Source organism: Cylas formicarius, unplaced genomic scaffold, assembly GCF_029955315.1.
Source record: "Cylas formicarius isolate icCylForm1 unplaced genomic scaffold, icCylForm1.1 PGA_scaffold_4__25_contigs__length_36172078, whole genome shotgun sequence".
Lineage (NCBI taxonomy): Eukaryota > Metazoa > Arthropoda > Insecta > Coleoptera > Brentidae > Cylas > Cylas formicarius.
In genome coordinates, this window is record NW_026844334.1 from 10804138 (window position 1) to 10821412 (window position 17275).

The window sequence follows — 17275 nt, forward strand, 5'->3', positions numbered from 1 at the left end:
AAATTTTTGGCAAGCAAGAACGTATGTTTTTGATTTTTTTCTCTCACATGATGAAGTAGTGTAGCAAGTACAAAACCTTATTAAAAAGTGAAAGAACTATTTTAAGAATAACTAATACTTAATCGGCAAATAAAATTTAAAATTGCTGTCAGTTATTGTTTATATCTGTTATTTGAAGGGTTCCGTAAACTCCACCCTCTAGCCACAGGAAACGCCCATGCGTTTAACGGGGGTGGCGACAATTTAGTTCGCGCTTGCGTCCCTGCGCTACCCCTTGGGAGTTGTTTTCGCGCGGCAAGATTAGTCGCTACTTAAAAAGGAAGTTAAAAAAAGTGCGGTGCAATGAATTATTTTGACGTGATTAACGGCTATACCTCGGACGTAAGTTTTGCGCATTTGTTACTATAAAAGGTAATGCTATTTTACCCGAGCACAAGAAAAACATTGAATTCGCAAATTTTTTGGGCAATCTCGCTTATTGATAAATGATTTATTATAACGTTACAATTAAACGTCATCCCTGATCAACCCAATCTAGAGTGCTCACGTCATTTTGTGTAAATGTCTGTGGGTTCCATTATTGAACAATTCTTTTTGTGTAAGTTTTAAATTCGACCCGATCGTTTTATCGGTAACATTTTACTTCAACGTTGGTAAGATGAACTATTTCACCCAAAAAGAGAGAGACGGATGCGGAAATATAAAAATAAAATACCGCGATCCTACCGATACGGGAAGGGTGGTCTCCCAGACGTTCTCCTACCATCCAGGACAACCCCCGTCTCAAATTCGCAGAATTGTCGGGCATGTCGCGAGCAGAATCCCAAAAATTAAAATCGAAAAATCACGCGACGATCACCAAGTATATTGCAGTTGTTTCCGTTTAGGCGCTCGAGGAAATATTTACTCCATTTCAGGTGCTTTTGCTCAACGGGTGTCATTCCGATAAAGTTTCCGACATGCATAACGTGAGAAAAGAAGACTTCACTATGCTGCAGGGCTCGGTCCAGTGCGATGCCAACGACATTACTCCTAGTCCGAGAGGTTCGGATAGCGGTATCGAGTCCGATTGTGCCGATGGAAATTTATCTTGGCTCTTGAATTACAAGATACAAGAACTGCCACCGGTTCCAGGTGATTTTAAAATGTAGCCTAAAAAACACAACTCGGTTTATAACTCGTTTTATGATGCGTTGCCGCCTTATTTATTTTTCACTATTTTGCTGTTTATGCTGGTAACCAACGTGTTCAAAATTCGTTTGTTAATGGCAGTCCTGCCGTTTCCTTCAACGAGCAGTATAGTAATGATATGATTGGTTTGTTCCTTTTTTTTTGTTTAGAGAGTAACAGAAATTGCTGTTTTTGATATTACGCAGTTATATAATCCAGAACCTTCTCGTAATGTTCAGCTACATATGGTTTTTTTTATATACGATAGCTTTAGCATGTGGGGCAAACTAAAAACACACTTTGACGCCAGTCAAGTGACCGATGACGGCAAATTTGAATAATTAATAATAATGAATAAGTAATTAAAATGACATTTTAGAGTTGTATACTAAATTTGGAACAAAAGTGGTTGTACCGACTTCTTATAAATAAAAAAAATGCATTCGTACAGCGAATAGTTTAATGTTTAAAATGTTACGCCTTGTAACCGAAACTAGTAATATATAATAAATTTGAAAAATTGATATGGCCAAAAGTAAAGTGAAAAAGATCGAATTAAAAAGTGTTTAGCTTATAATCTATTGATTTAAAATGGTCACGGCATGATAGAAAAGTGATGCAAATTTAGTCTCTCTCTCTCTCTCTCTCTCTCTTGCTCTTTTCGACTTCTTTAAAAACCTTCGAAAAAGGGCATACAAATTATTCTAGTTAATTGTTATGTTCACGAAGAAAATACTTCGCTAGAAGTGCTTTCAATTATACACATCACCGACAACAGAACTGATTTTTTTCTTTCAGTTTTACAAAGCTTTGGTTAGGTTGCAGCTACTGTGCTGTTCACATTTAAGGAGTCTAAAGAAAGCATTACATATTTACTCGTTAAACAACAACAGTTATTATAATAAGAAATTCAAAATATTTAAGTCGCACAAATATTCATTATCACGTCTAGATATATTTTTATTTATGAAACAGGTGTAAATGTTGTATGTAGAGAAAACATTTTTGTTTTGACGAATATATATATTATTGCAGCCATAAGCAATACATAAAATTACCACTTTAACTCAAAAAAATAAAAATTGAAACCCTTGTCTATCAATAGTATTAATGTATATGATAATAGAAAACAATCATCATTACTATGCGTCTCGCTCTGAATAAACCATTGAAGTTTGATAGAGGTCAACAAAATCTTGCAGATCTATTTTTTTGTCGACATTTTTCAAATAATGTTTCAATTCCTTACTCGAAGGTAGAAATAAAATGAACTTTTAAATCCAGTGTGTGCGTTATTATTTTACCGATTCTTAGTTATGAAGAAACGGCTTAGTTAAAATAGAGAATCGAGTTCACATCTAGCCTCCATATTGATGATAAATGGTGGCCGAATAGAAGAGGAAGAAATAGTTGTATCGTAATAAGGTCGTATTCTTGGATGAGTAGATAAGAATGCAGCTTTGTATCGGATTCGTATTTTAATTTGATCCTGTTGTTAAAAAGCGCCAAGTTCTCGAGCGTATACCAACGCAAAACGAGCAATCAGTATGTATCCTTTACCGAAATTCCAGATGCAGCAACAGAAACCGTTGAAACGAACAATAAAACCAATCCGACGTTTGGGTCTGCCAAGTCTAATACGAAGCAAACGATTATAGAGGTGAGGGAAAAAATAAGTTTACGGTCTGTGATGTCGTTTCTATTCCTACCTATCTATCAAGGAGGAGCAGAAATATGCCAATCAACACCGCTACTCGGGGTCAAAAAAACCGCCGTTTACTTACACCGAACTAATCGAGCACGCTCTGAGCGAGAAAGGTGAATTGACCGTCTCTGGAATCTACCATTGGATTTCGTAAGTTGACTTTATTTGGGCGGTGTTTATCCTGTAAGGAGTAAGTTCTCCCAGCGAGAGAGTTTCACAGGCATTAAACGATTACAGACCGCTAATAAATTGGGGATTTTTTCATTACAAAACAATTAAATATTCAAAACTCTTAAAACATATCTTTCGTTGTTAAAGGAAACAGCTTTATTATACAGTGTGTCCCATTTAAGAAGTGTACACACTTATAAAATCTTTGTTTAAGGTTCGATATTGATTTCTTTTTTGTTGGATGGGTCTTTGAAAAATGCACTAAAACTTTGTTTTGCTCATTGTTTCAACTTCAAGTCTACTAAGACTACTTAACAACGGAGAGAGAAGTGGGAAGTGCTATTAGGGATTAAAAAAAAAATTGGGAGTACTTAAAACCCAACAATACCAATTTTTATAATGTTTCAATAAAGGGTGTTTGAACTATCGTTTGCGTTCCGCTTAAGGTTGTACATTGTTTTTTTTTTGGATTGATCTCTCAAGAACGCACTAATACCTTGTGTTTCTTATTACATCAACCTGAAGGCTGAGACTAATTTGTGAGGTCAAATATCGAGAAGGGGTATTAGGGACTTCTTGAAGAATAAATTGTCAACGAATTCTTATTCAGGACTACATAAAACCTAACTATACTAATTTCCATGAAGTTGGCTTAAGCATTACTCCTGTAGAATGTTTGTGTATGGCTCTATTTTGATAATTCTTTTTTATTGGATAGATTTCACTGAAAGACACTAACGATTCCTTTAAAATTAAATATGATTAAAAAGGATTGCAAATGAACGAAACAGACTTTACAACGCTGTATTTTTTTTAAATAGAAGGGATTTTTACTTCTCATCTAATAATGAAATGTCAAAATTGATTGACGTTGGCACACTGTTTCCTTTGTAAAATCAAGTTTGCCATGGAGAAGCGAATATTTGGCAGCGAAATTCACTGGCGAATTTATCTTTTAATTTTGTTTACATCTTTCGGATAGTAAGATTTATTAATGCTGTTTTTATTTTTGAAATTTGTATAATTAAAAATTTTAAGATCCTAACATAGAAAATAATCGTTATTTACAAAGTTTACAATATTTATTTTTTTAAAACATTAAAAACTTTGGTCATTGGTCTAGTTACTTTTAGATAGTCCTGAACACGAATTGCTGAATGTTATCAATTCTCGATTTTCCGCTTCAAAACACTGCGTCAGTTAGCCACGACTTTAGTAGATGATATACGAAAAAACCGTTTAATTTCTTTCTAGCAATCAAAACTATCTATAAACAAACATTCTACAGGAGTAATGTTTTAGCGAGGCGTCAGCGATATTTCGAGCACTCGTTATTTAGGCTTTATGTTCTTCTGAATAAGAATTCGTTGCCAATTTATTTTATTTTTAATCTCAAATAGTACTTCTCTCTTTTCTCTCTTTTGTTAAATAGTCTCAGTTGGCCATGACTTTCAGTTGAAGCAATAAGCGATAAGCAAAGTGCATTTTTCAGAGACCTAACCAACAAAAAAAAATTATCAAAATCGAACCATAAACGAAGATTTTACAAGGGTGTACATTTCTTAAGTGGGACACACTGTATAAATTTCTTTCGCCGCGCTGTCAAATGAATTATTATTGGACGTAGCATTTCAAAGGGAAAAATTAAATGGCATTACGTATTTGAAAAACTAAAAGGTTCGGGCAATCTAAAGAGTTAACCGTGAAATAAAAGACATAAAAATGGTTCCCATTTGAGCAAAATACTTACAAATTAATAGTACAGGAAATATTTACAAATAATAATTGTAGGGCCTATAAAAACGTAACTGTCTTCAAAAATATATAAATTAAATATCATTAAACGAGCCTACTGTCTATTACATGAAGTATATATAGAATTTTTCAAAAAATTGGAAAAAGAATAGCTGCGTGTGAAAATTTGGGCTGCAGGCTAAGTAGTATAACTTTTTTATTAGATTTTGTGAAACAAAATTACCATTCATGGCAAATTTTATTTGTTTGTAAAGGAAAACAGAAATAACATATATGGTGGTCCACAAATAATTAACTTGTGTTATACAAAAAAGTGCATTGTATTTACATAAAAACATAATTAAACGTTTTGTTTAAATTTTATGGGTACATGTTACATTACAACAACCTGCTACAAAAATTAATATAAATTTTTATATGTTATGTCTTACTGGAGACATTTTAATAGTGTAATTGTATATTATCAATTTTCTGTTTTTTTTTTCATTTATTGATATAATGTGTGTATAAAACTTTTTGTTCTACTGAATCTTCTAAATTTATGGTTCTTATTCTTAATAAGCACAATTTAAAATAAGAAAAACTTTGTATTGACAATAACTTCTTATAAAGTTAATTTCAAAAAAGTCGTCCTTATCCCGGAATAAGAAAATATAAGATAAACGTTTTTTTTGTAGTAAAAAATAGAATTTAAAAACAACTGCAACCTCCATTAATTTTCATGTAGAATCACACAAAATGTGGAACTAGTTGAACGGAGACATTAGAGGATCTCAAAAACCTTTTTATGAGGCGATGAGCAAAATTTGAAATTTTTTGTGAAATAGCCGTAACTTCTTCTTTGTCGAGCAAAAATCAAATGTACAAATTATATGAATACATATAGTTTGTGATTTGTAGGTATACTAAAATCAGGTTTCTATGGGGGTTGAAAAAAACACCATTTTCGAAATATATTCATTCATTGGACAAACCGGTGCCCACCCAACGGGTGCATTAGAAGACCCATTATTTATCAACCCACCTGTACCCAACGATCCGGAACGATGTGATAATAGACGGGCAATTATTATAATTGTTTTATCTACTCGCCTCGAGTCGATTTCACGGTACATGCACGGCCCTCGTCTCGCAAGGGTTATTTTATTTTTTGGTGAATTTTATTAATGACGAGGGGGTTATTTCGATTGAAGTATTGGCGAAGGGCTGTTGTTTGGTCGACCTGTGAGAAATTCGGAAATTAGTATTTACCATACGATCGGATTCACGTTCAGCTGCAGTGGGTAGAGAGAGGTGGGGCAACTAAAGTAATATTCTTTTTATCTTTGACTAATTAATCAAAGCTAATATTTGCGCTTTCAAGAACTCCAAATAGATTATATCCGATATGGTCAGACAAACCATGAATTGATGGGACAGGGATAAATACTGATAATAAAATAAGAAATATAGAGATAGGTCATTTAATATGCGCGGTCATTTGAAACTTAGTTTTCAACCAATGTTTTTTTATAATGGAACGGAAAAATTAATTTTGATAGACGGGTTTATTAGAAAAGTCTTCTGCGATATTTTCATAAAATTTTCGGTTCCCAAATAAAAAAATGAAATGTCGAAATAAAAATTTGAGAAAAATAATTTAGTTTGATGTTTCGAAACCACATTTATCATTTATTTTCTGAACAAATAAGTTTTAAAAAATAATTTATTAATTAACATCTTTGAAACTAATAAAAATAAAACATAAATTAAAAAAATGTCTTTTCGTTTTTAAGGTAATAAGTACATTATAATAAAAACATTATTATTCCGCCATATTTGTAGTGCGATATCTTCAAAATGACTGGCTTTTGACCCAACATTTATATAACAATATATATATCTATCGGTTTTTAAAACGTCCTCCGACGTCGTCCGATTCCCAATCTCCATCGATTTCTGTCCTTCCATAGGTCCTCGTCCAGTCGTCTCCATTGTGTTTCACTATCGATGCCCTCTCTCCAGCTCTTTCTCGGTCTTCCCCTCTTCCTTCTTCCTGTAGGTGTCCAGGTGAGTATTTGTTTAGGCAGTCGCTGTTCTTCCATTCTTTGGACGTGTCCGTACGACTTTAACTGTTTTGTTCTTATTTCGTCTGAAATCGTATGGCCCACCTTCATGGTTGCGCGAATTGCGAAAGTCCATCTCTGTTGCCTCCAGCGTTCTCATGGTTCTTTCTTTTAGTGGCCAGACTTCACTGCTGTATGTGACTATGCTTTTTATGATCGTATTGTATATTAGGTGTTTGTTTCGTCTCGTGATTTTTTGGTCCCACAAGAAGGTGTTCAGCATAGTAATGGCCTTTCTTCCTTGATTATTTCGTTCTTTGATGGCGTAGTCTAACGTCCCACAGCTGGATATGTACATTCCCAGGCATTTGTAGGTTTCGCAGCTTTTGATAGCCTGACCGTCTAAGAGGAGGTCGCGTTGTGCTCCACCGATATACTTTGTTTTTGGTAAGTTTACTTCCAACTCCCATTTGTTGTATTCTTCGATCAGTTTTCGCATCATGTATTCTACATCATCGTAGTCTTGCGCCATTATGACTTGGTCATCTGCGAAGCTTAGGGTGTATATGTTTGCATTGTTAAGGGGGATGCCCATATTTCTGCATTTTTGCTTCCATATCCTTAACGCTTGTTCAAGATATATTTTGAACAGGGTGGGGGATATAGAACACCCTTGTTTGAGTCCCTTGTTGTCTTGTCTTGTCTAATGCCTCCCAAAGTTGTGTTAGCGGTATGCTATTGTATACCTTCTTCAGATCTACGAACAGGAGATGTATCTCCTTATTGAAGGCTGACAATTTTCTCGATAAGCTGGGTGATGCAAAACAGATGGTCAACGACGGATTTTCCCGCGCGAAAGCCCGCTTGTTCTTCTGCTTCACTGTTTGTGTATTCGCGTTCTATTTTGGCCTTTAATATTTTACCGTAAATCCGACCGATTGAGCTCGTCACTGCGATACCTTGATAGTTGTCGCAGTTTTCCTTGTTGCCCTTTTTGTGGATAGGGGTAAAGAAGGATAATTTCCATTCTTCTGGGATATCTCCGCCGTTAATACAGTTTTGAAAGAGCTTTGTTAGATGTTCATACAGTTTGTGTGTTCCATGTTTGATTAATTCTGCGGCAACATTACCTGACCCTGGTGATTTTTTATTTTTTAAGTTTGTGCAAATATCTTCTACCTCATTAATGCTGATTCTGGTCGGTGAAGCTGAAACCTGTATTATGCTAGGGCTGTTAAAAGCTTACGGAAATATTCATCCCATTTTTTCTTTGTGACGGGAGTTACTATCTCTCTCTTTGTGTTTTGGCGTAGAGATTTCAGAAGCTTCCAGCTTTCACTACTTTTTGTTACTCCCAGGTAGGTATTTATTTTGTTGCATTTTTTTTCCCATGATTCGTTTTTCTTCTGGGTTATTTTTCTTCTTACTTGGGTTTGTGCTTCTTGGAAGACTATCTTATGGTAGCTTGATTTGCTGGTTAGGTAGTGTTGGTACTTTTGTCTTTTATCTTCAATATCTTGTTTAATTTCCTCGTCCCACCAATAGGGTTTGTTAGATTTCCGGTCATCGCAGTATCCTATCGCTTCTTGGGCTGCTTCCTTCAGGCATTGTTTAATATATTCATAATGTTCTGTATTGTTATTAAAGTGTTGTGGCTGGAGTTCCTGGTCAAGTCTTTTTTTGTATAGGTCTTTCGTACTTTCCTGCTCAAAGCTCTCAAGATTATATCGGGGTTGTCTCATTTGAGTATCCTGGTCTTCTTTTAGTTGGGTCTATTGTCTTTGTTTTCTATTTGATTTTGGTAGTGAGAGGATTTTGGCCTTGAGTCGCTGCCACTTCTAAGCACTCTAACGTCATACGTCCTCATCGATGTAGTTTGTCGGACAATCGTATAATCTATGATTTATCGTAGATTTCTAGACTTTTGTTCCCATGTATACTTATGGATCATTGGGTGCTGGAAGAATCCATTCGTTATTCTAAGTTCATTTTGTTCGCACAGTTGGATTAATTTGCGGTCGTTGTCGTTTGTTACATTCTCGCCGAATCTACCCACCACTTTGTCGCCTAGTCTGGATCCGGTTCTTCCGTTTAGGTCGCCAAGGATTATGACCTCTCTTGAGGTCCCAATGTTTGATATTTCTTAATGCAGCTGTTCGAAGAACTCGTCTTTTTTGTTCACTGGGGCGTCGTCGTTGACTGCGTACACCCCGACCATCGTTAGCCTAAGTCCAAACAGTGTCAAGTTCATTTTGATAATGCGTTCACCAATGGCTATAAATCTTCGCAACTTTTTCGCAACCAGAATAGACACGCCTTGTTGTGCTCTCTTGCCTTTGGCCACGCCACTATAGAAATGATCGTAATGTCCCAGATTTTCGGAGCCTTGTCCTTTCTTTTTAGTTTCCGTTACCACTGCCACCTGTATGTCTAGTCTCTGGCGTTCATAAATTACTTCGTTTGTTTTGTTGGAGATTCCTTGGACATTCCATGTACCAAAATTCGTTATCATTTTCCGTAGCTTGGATCGTCATAAGGGTGTCCATCCTTTCCTTATATAACAAACTAACCTTTATTTTAAACACGGAATATCCCACTAAAATTGTTTTGAAACATCCTGTATACTGAATTTGGCGCACAAGCATATTTCATTATTTTTCATTAAAATGTTAAACTCGTGAACAGATAATACACTTCAAGGAGCAGGTACGATAGAGAATAGGTAAAAAAAACATAAATAAAATAAGAAAGAAAATACCAGCGCAATGAATAATATTTTAGTGTTTTTGGAAAAAAAATAACCTTATTCTCTATGTACACAATACTTATTTTTAAGTTTAAATTGAGCAATATGTTGCGTTTAGTTCGCCATCGTTATAATACTTCTAAAACAGTTGCAACTCGTGTTGCGCTCGTGTCAAATCAAACTCGTGACTAAAATGGCGCTTATCAAACTTGTTGCATAATATATTATTATGTAAATAATTAGATTTATGTGAATATTTTAGGTATAACTTTCTACCAAATTTCAGTTTTCAAAAAATGTCGAGTTTTTTCTTTTTTTTTATAATCATTCATGCAAATACTCACTAACACAAATTACAAAAAATATCTTGCATATAAAAACGACTTTTTCTATTAATACAACAGAGAATATAAAAATTTTAATAAATTTAATATTACTTTTTCTTCAAAAGTAGTTTTGTCAGATTTGTCAGGGATACGGTCAAAAATGTTGTGTTCTACGATCTCGATAAAATACAGTAGTAAATTAAAATTCGTTTTTTTTTTTGGGTTGGAGTTATTCTACATCCTTGCAATATGCTTTGTTGACCACTTGATTTGAAATCCTACACTGAGAAATATATCAGCAAAAATTTATTGCTAATAATAGTAAGTATTCTATTTACTCTACAAATTCTTTCTTTCTCTCTCAACAAAGATGATTTTGCTGTGTCTGTCTGTCTAGGGTCAATCTACTTTTAATAAACGATTTGCAAGGGTAGTTAAAAGGTTTTATTTTTTTGTGTTGATGAATGAAATGAATCTCGTGCGTAGCTGCCATTCAAAAAAGATTCCACTAATTTATACTAATTGAAACGACTACGACAATTTTAGAAGAATCACGATTGATTTGCTAGTGCACTAAAATTTCCTATTAGATAAAATTCTTTATTAATCGGTAGGCACAAGGTTAAAATTGTCGACATTGTTTTACTTTTATGTCCAACGATGCGAGAGAGTCAAAAATTACATTTGGGATCTTTGAACGTATTTAGCCGGTCTTTATAGTTTGTCGTAACTGTTACCGAAAAATCACTTTACTGATTGGAAAATTTGGCTCGAAAACGAAAATCTAATAGTAGAACTTGAATTGGTTGGTTCCGACGATGGAACAGAATTTAATCTGAAGAATGATTGGTCCCCTTTTACCGCGTCAATCTATATATGACAGGTACGCGTCATAAAAAAAGAGCTGCGGCAGAGATTTAAAGGAAAACGAACCACCCTTTATTTATTGTCATGTTATCATTGTTTGCCCCCGCGGCAAAGGGCAAATTTGCTCAATTATTATATGTGGGGAAAACGCGGCCAGGCTCAAACGTTTCGGTGGGTATCATCGAGATCGTCAATATTCCGTACCAGGCGCCGAGGAACCGCAACCCCATCGTGTGCATGTCGCGGGACACATTTCAACTCCCCCATGCCCCGGAACTTTTTGACCCCGAATCATCTGTAGGCCTAGTTACGGCACCACTACCGTTTCGTTATAGTTGCGACCGAATCAGCAATTTTCCGATTAAACTTTAAGATTTATAACGTCGCATGTTCTCGAATAGAGACCCAAGCATGACTGCATGAAGCTTTGCCCGATAAAGAAAATTCGTTTTGCTTCGATAGTTTTTAGTTTTGTTTATTACCGTCTGACTCACTGGGTATTGACCACTAAATGTCAGAAAACGTCGGAATTTTTCCGGTTTTGTTTGATTCTCAGTTTTTAATTGAAACGCGTCAGTAGGATTTACGTGTGCGCAGTGACTATTTTCTTTTTTTTATGCGAAATTGCCATTGCTAGGGTGCAGGACGTTTCATAATAAGATGCTGATCCTTAAGTGCGTGATTCCTCGGACGACTTTAATAAAAGTTTATGTCAATGTAGGTCTGCAATCGCTTTATTTTTGATGAGCAAGGTATATCAGAAACAACCCACCAATTTTTGACAGCTTTTTAATTTTCGGGATTTAAAAAATGTCATTTCTTTTCGAAAAAAGCAGTGGCGTACCATTTTTTCGGATAAAAATAACCAATGCGTTGTCATGCTCATCCCGACGCCACTGGTGAAGGTAGAAAAATAATTTTCAGGCCAAAAAGTGCTCAAATTTCAATAAAATATCTAAATAAAATGAGGAAAACTAGTTTGTTTTTAATTTAACGTCCTGTATATGAAAAATAAAGAGGACCTACATGGACCTTAACTTTTCATAAACATATAAAAGTAAAAAAGTTTATTCTCCAAGTGGTTTTTAAGCTCATTTCCACAAAGCAGGAATTTAGTCGCTAGTTTGATTTCGGTGGTTTATAAACTAGTGAATTAGTAGAAGTAAAATTTAAATCCTCTTGGCTGTGACCGGTTGTGACGTCAATTCGCTCGTTAGACTACGCGCCAGCCGGACGGTGGCATAGACAACTCATTAGAGAACGACAACGCGTTCGTCTTGGTGGTTTTAATTTTAATTTTAGTCTTGATCCTGTCGCTTGCTTTTGTTATCTTGTTTTTAGTATCAAAAAGAAAGGTTTTAAAATGACCGAAGCCGATTTTGTAAAATCTGATCTGATAATTTACCTTTAGTGGATATGTGTATGGTGAAATCTTACAAAACACCGAAAGTTTTCCTTTTGCTCAGGTTCGCGGTGTTAAACCGATATAATATTGTAATCAGCTTAAAGTTTTTAAAATTGAAATGGTATATCAAATAAAATGTAAATTATTCGTAAAAATAAAACAAAAAGGATTTTTTTTTAAACCAGTGGAAACCTAAATACTAATTTTAAAATATCTTGGCATTGATAACTTCAAGTGTTCTTTATTTTATATAGATCGGGAAGCCATTCTTATGGAGACTGCAATAGGATGGGTGCAAGTTCGAAGTGTTAAAAATGTTTGCACGGGTAAAGCTAAAGTGACACCTGAATATCATATTAACAAAAATCGACGGATTTTATTTTCTGGTAGGCGTATAAAAAGTTTATCTGGCGTTTTACGGGTTGTACTCAAACACGATGGCACGATATGTAATATTCTTTTTGTGTTGCTTCCATTATTATCATGTAAAGCACAAATACAAACTTTATACGAGCCAAAATAAACGTAAATGATCGAAAAGCAGCGGTATGACGTCATGATCATTCCCGCGCCATTAGTGTCGTTTAAAAGCAATAGCCGGGTGTCAACTTGAATTATTTATTGCAACCTAAATATTGGGTTTTGAGTTTTGATATTTGTTGTACGGAGTAGGCAAATATGTTGAACGGAACAACAAACATTACAAATCGTCTCTTTTGCGATTACATTGCCATTAATTCAGATTCCAATAGAAAACATTTGACAAAACCCAAACGTTTCGTGGGATGGAATCCGAATCTGTAATAAAAACTGAAGGTCTCTATTTAAGATATTAAAGTTATCCACTCCTCTCCACCAGTGTTTTTGTTTTCTGATCATTTGTGTAAGTCTTGCGATATATCTTTTCTATACTTTTTGGAAATCCCGCATATTTCTATCTCTCAATTAGCGAATTCGATTTCGTCAAATAACTGACGTTTGTCTTTTGAGAAAAACCTATTTCAAAAAAATGGCCTTTATGCATTTCTTACTATATTAAAAAATCAAATCGATACATTTTCTTGCGGAGGATTTAGTAAACTGCTTCGTTGAAACACCCGGTATATAATATGGGCGATGACGTCATGTTTTCGTTCGACCCTTTCTTTGTTTATGGTAAATCAACCTATTGAATACATTAAACGGGGCATTAAATACGACTCGCTTCAGGGAGCACTTATTTGTTATAATTCGGTGGAAATACATCAGCTGGTGTTTCTAATGGTTTAAATTATGCAAAAAACACCTGGCGAGGAGTCAAGACTATTCATATTTCAAAAAAATTTAAGGAGTAAAAATAAAAAAAGACTGCATCGGCCGGGAATCGAACCCGGGCCGCCCGCGTGGCAGGCGAGCATTCTACCACTGAACCACCGATGCTTGATTTTATTTTTCGAAATACCATATAAAACTGTACCTTTGACCTCAAACAGTGTAATAAAGAATTATGTTAGCGCCAATTTCACTTATAATTGTTTGATTTACAAAAAAAAAAAAACTGTATTCCGCTACAGATTTCCATAACTTAATTTTTAATTTCCGTCAAAAGCGTTACAAGTGATGTGAGCATTTATCAATGGCGAACTAACTATTTTTCAGTGTCAAGTGTTTATTCATCATTTTTTGTATTGTGCCACTGTCTATAAAAAAATAATTTAAGGAAGTATTAAAGATGATGATAATAAGTGCTTAACTAAACGAAACGCTGTGAACACACAACTATAGAACCACCCTTATTTTTCAGAGACCATTTTCCTTTTTACAAGCAAAACGATGACCGATGGAAAAATTCCGTCCGACACAATCTGTCCATAAATCCGCATTTCCGAAAGGGCGGCAAAGCTGTTCATGGGGCCGGACATTTTTGGACAATTTCTCAGAAAGACGACAACAAAACTTGGAAGATGGTAAAGAGTTTTCGCTACGCTAAAGATCATTTAAAATACTTTTTGCAATTTTTGTGTCGACATACAGGTACCGATCATTAGTTAAAATGACGTTGGTGGGGGCAACCTGAATCAAATAAATGGCGGTAAATCCGGATATACAGGAAAATGAATGTCAAATTTCTTATTTTTTAATGGAACGCCCTATATATTATGGGATTTTTGGATTTTTTCTAATCATAACTTTTATATAGTGATGGTTCCTGTTTTTACGCGAACGTAGCGCATGTTCTGGTTAAAATTAATATAGTAATAATAATTGATGAGCTTTGATAATATTTTTTTATGGCAACTGATCACAACATGCAAGTATCTGTATGCAGCGCTAGTCTTGCCGGTTGTAGTGTTAAACTCAGATTAAGAACAAACCAAGTAAAAAATAAAACATAAACGGCAATGTCTCGATAACTTTTAATATTCGATACAACTTAATACGAAGTAGTACTAATTGTTAATTCTAAATAAGGATTATTAAAATACCCGCTTTTCACTTCAACATCGTATAATATAAATTACTGACTAAATTTGTTCAGGGTAAGTTTAGGGTTGTGGTATTGATGGAAATAATTTTAAAAATGTCATGAAATTTATATTTATTTAAATTATGCCTTACATCGTCATCATATCGTTCTGAAAACTAACAAACTCATAATAATTTATTATAAAATCATATTATTATTAAATAATCATAGATTATTGACTCGTTAATTAAGAAGTATCAATTTTCGATCAATTGACAGGTCAATTAAGAAGTGGTCAATTGACCACTGTCAATTAACTACGGTCAATTGAGCAGTCCCAACACTATGTAAGTTAATAGAGTAAAATTTTAAAGGATTTCGCGTGGTACAATTTTTCAGAGATATTGTTCGGACTGCAAATACATAATAATATTAATAATGATAATAATAATAATAAATAATAATAAAAAAAGGAATAATAAAAAAGAAGAAGACAAAAACACCCATTTCCGATATATCCGGATGTGCCGTCATCTTGAAAATATTGTAGCTAAATTGCCCCCAGTATAATCCAAAATTTTCAAATTTTAGCTACTAGTTTTCCCATAGCAGATCGCCGAAGTTTTCGGTGAAACCCCCTGCATACTAAATATTTTTGTATTAGATTTTATGAAATAACATTATTAATCTACAATTTTGCCTGTTTAAAAAAAAAATCAGTAAAAAAAAACAACCACATCATATATTGTTCAGAATAAAATTTTAAGTGTAAATGAAAATAAATATAAATTATTCTCATATTAAGCGTCATTTTTTAAATACCTTATCACAGGTGATAATGTGTTTCCTTGTGTCAATTCTGCGATTTCTCATTTCCACATCAAATTCTATTTCGAACATTTTTTTTTCTGCAGCATCTTCTAAATTGATGGTACTTTGTTATTAGTAAAATAACACATATTAAAATAAACAATTTTTTTATTCAGTCAAATGCATTAAGTACTCTTTATCTTTAATACATGTTGTGTATTCCATTTTAAATAAGCGGAATTAAATTTAAATTTTCACAGTTTTTTAATGATTTATGACAGCTGTTTCGATAACACCGTGCTTTTATTTAAAACTGAAAACACCATAGGACATTTTTTAAAAAAACAATAAAACTAAATTACGAAAAACTCAAAAATCCAGAGTCTACAAGTTGGAAGTTATGAAGATTAACAGAATGAGATATTCGAATCTATTACTTAATGACCAATTGGATTTAAATGCGTGTCTGTTGTTAAAATTAAAATTATAATCCTACCATTACTAGGGGATGGTGCGGCAAGGCGGCCCCCTGAGTCAAGGAGGCCCACCTCAAAAATTAACCAAAATTTTCTAACCAAAACTAACCAATAAAAATTTTAGATGCTTTAGTTAAAGTTAGTAAAAAATAAAACTGCGTGATGGTTAAAAGCCACAAAAAATAATAAAAAGCTTAAGGGTGCCGCCTTGCCCCACCCACCCCTACCTGTTTAGTTATATAGGTGTCGGAATATTGTCATATTTTGTATTTGATAAAAGCGCGGTGTGGCCGAAACAGCTGTCATAAATCGTTAAATGTGAAAATCTGAAAATTTTTTGTTCTACTTTAATTGTGTTCAATGGATTTTTATCAAGTAAAAGCCACCTCAGTCCAATAAAATAAGTAGGTGGAGAGGGATACTAAGTTTACGTGAATAGTCCCGTCTCTAAGTAACGATTGGTTGATTTAGAGGCAACGAATACAGCAATTTCTACAGTCAACGAACCAATGTACGAAGGACGCGAAACCGGACGAGCAGGAGGCGTTCGAGAGTGAACTCCAAGCTGCCACGCAGAGCATATTGGGAGAAATCGAGAGTCGGAACTCGGTACATCGTTCACCGTTAATCAAGTTTATCTTTACTATCGCATTTCCTTGTAGAACACCGTGAACGGTGACGAAATTCACGTGGAATTTATAAACGTTACGGAGACACCCAACGGCCTGGAAGACTTTCTAGCGCCGCCCGTCCCGCCGCAGGATTTGGTGAACGAGTGCGGTCTGGGCGGCGATTTCTTCATCACGGATATCAATCCGAACACGTTGGGATTAAATTTGGCGGACAACGTGGCAGAAGACATAATCTACGATGAAATTTCGTTCGAATATTACGGTATGAAATAGCCCCAGTAGGGTAAAATCGGTGCAACAATTTTACCTAACGGTTTGTATTTTATGTTAATAATACGAAATGCGAGAATGGAGAAGAAACGAAAGAAACAAATCTGAACGGCAGATTTTTATTATTACCAGATAGATACCTATTGTATACATTTTAGAGATAATTTCTATACGATGATGAATATTTTTATAACTTTGACCATGGCCTTGGAAAGTGTAAATTTTATTCCAATATTATAGGTTGTACTTATTGGAAAATACAACGTGCCTTTTTAAAAAAAATTGTAATCATTAACGTCCGCAAACCTTAAAAGGCGAGATTTTTTGGTACAATAATTTTGTTATAACAATTAGGTCCAATACAATAATGTCTTCTCATAAGTTGCAAAAAATAATATATGTATTCAATTATTTCAAATTTTCAAGCAAAACGCGAAATTTTGAAATCTGC

The 17275-nt window shown here is 34.4% G+C and overlaps 1 protein-coding gene and 1 non-coding gene across 3 annotated transcripts; one reads left to right on the forward strand and one right to left on the reverse strand.

The window, feature by feature from the left end:
- The first annotated feature begins 305 nt into the window (after nt 1-305).
- LOC132700958 (uncharacterized) lies at nt 306-17135 on the forward strand. Of its 2 annotated transcripts, none has more exons than XM_060668558.1 (7): nt 306-381; nt 918-1134; nt 2742-2830; nt 2892-3025; nt 13974-14136; nt 16394-16531; nt 16585-17135. In XM_060668558.1, the coding sequence occupies exons 1-7, from the start codon at nt 343-345 to the stop codon at nt 16825-16827; spliced, it is 1023 nt and encodes a 340-aa protein (XP_060524541.1). In that variant the 5' UTR covers nt 306-342; the 3' UTR covers nt 16828-17135. The 2 variants fall into 2 exon arrangements, with proteins under 2 accessions (XP_060524541.1, XP_060524540.1); XM_060668557.1 differs by lacking the exon at nt 306-381 and adding an exon at nt 574-862 and having other exon boundaries at nt 16585-17134.
- Trnag-gcc (transfer RNA glycine (anticodon GCC)) lies at nt 13539-13609 on the reverse strand. The gene has a single exon. It is a non-coding gene; the product is annotated as a tRNA-Gly (tRNA).
- Nucleotides 17136-17275: the final 140 nt, after the last annotated feature.

Coding starts and splice junctions, on each gene's coding strand:
- LOC132700958 (XM_060668557.1), top strand. CDS start 659: ATGAACTATTTCACCCAAAAAGAGAGAGACGGATGCGGAAATATAAAA. Junction 863..917: donor AATCACGCGACGATCACCAA/GTATATTGCAGT, acceptor ACTCCATTTCAG/GTGCTTTTGCTCAACGGGTG. Junction 1,135..2,741: donor AGAACTGCCACCGGTTCCAG/GTGATTTTAAAA, acceptor CCGAAATTCCAG/ATGCAGCAACAGAAACCGTT.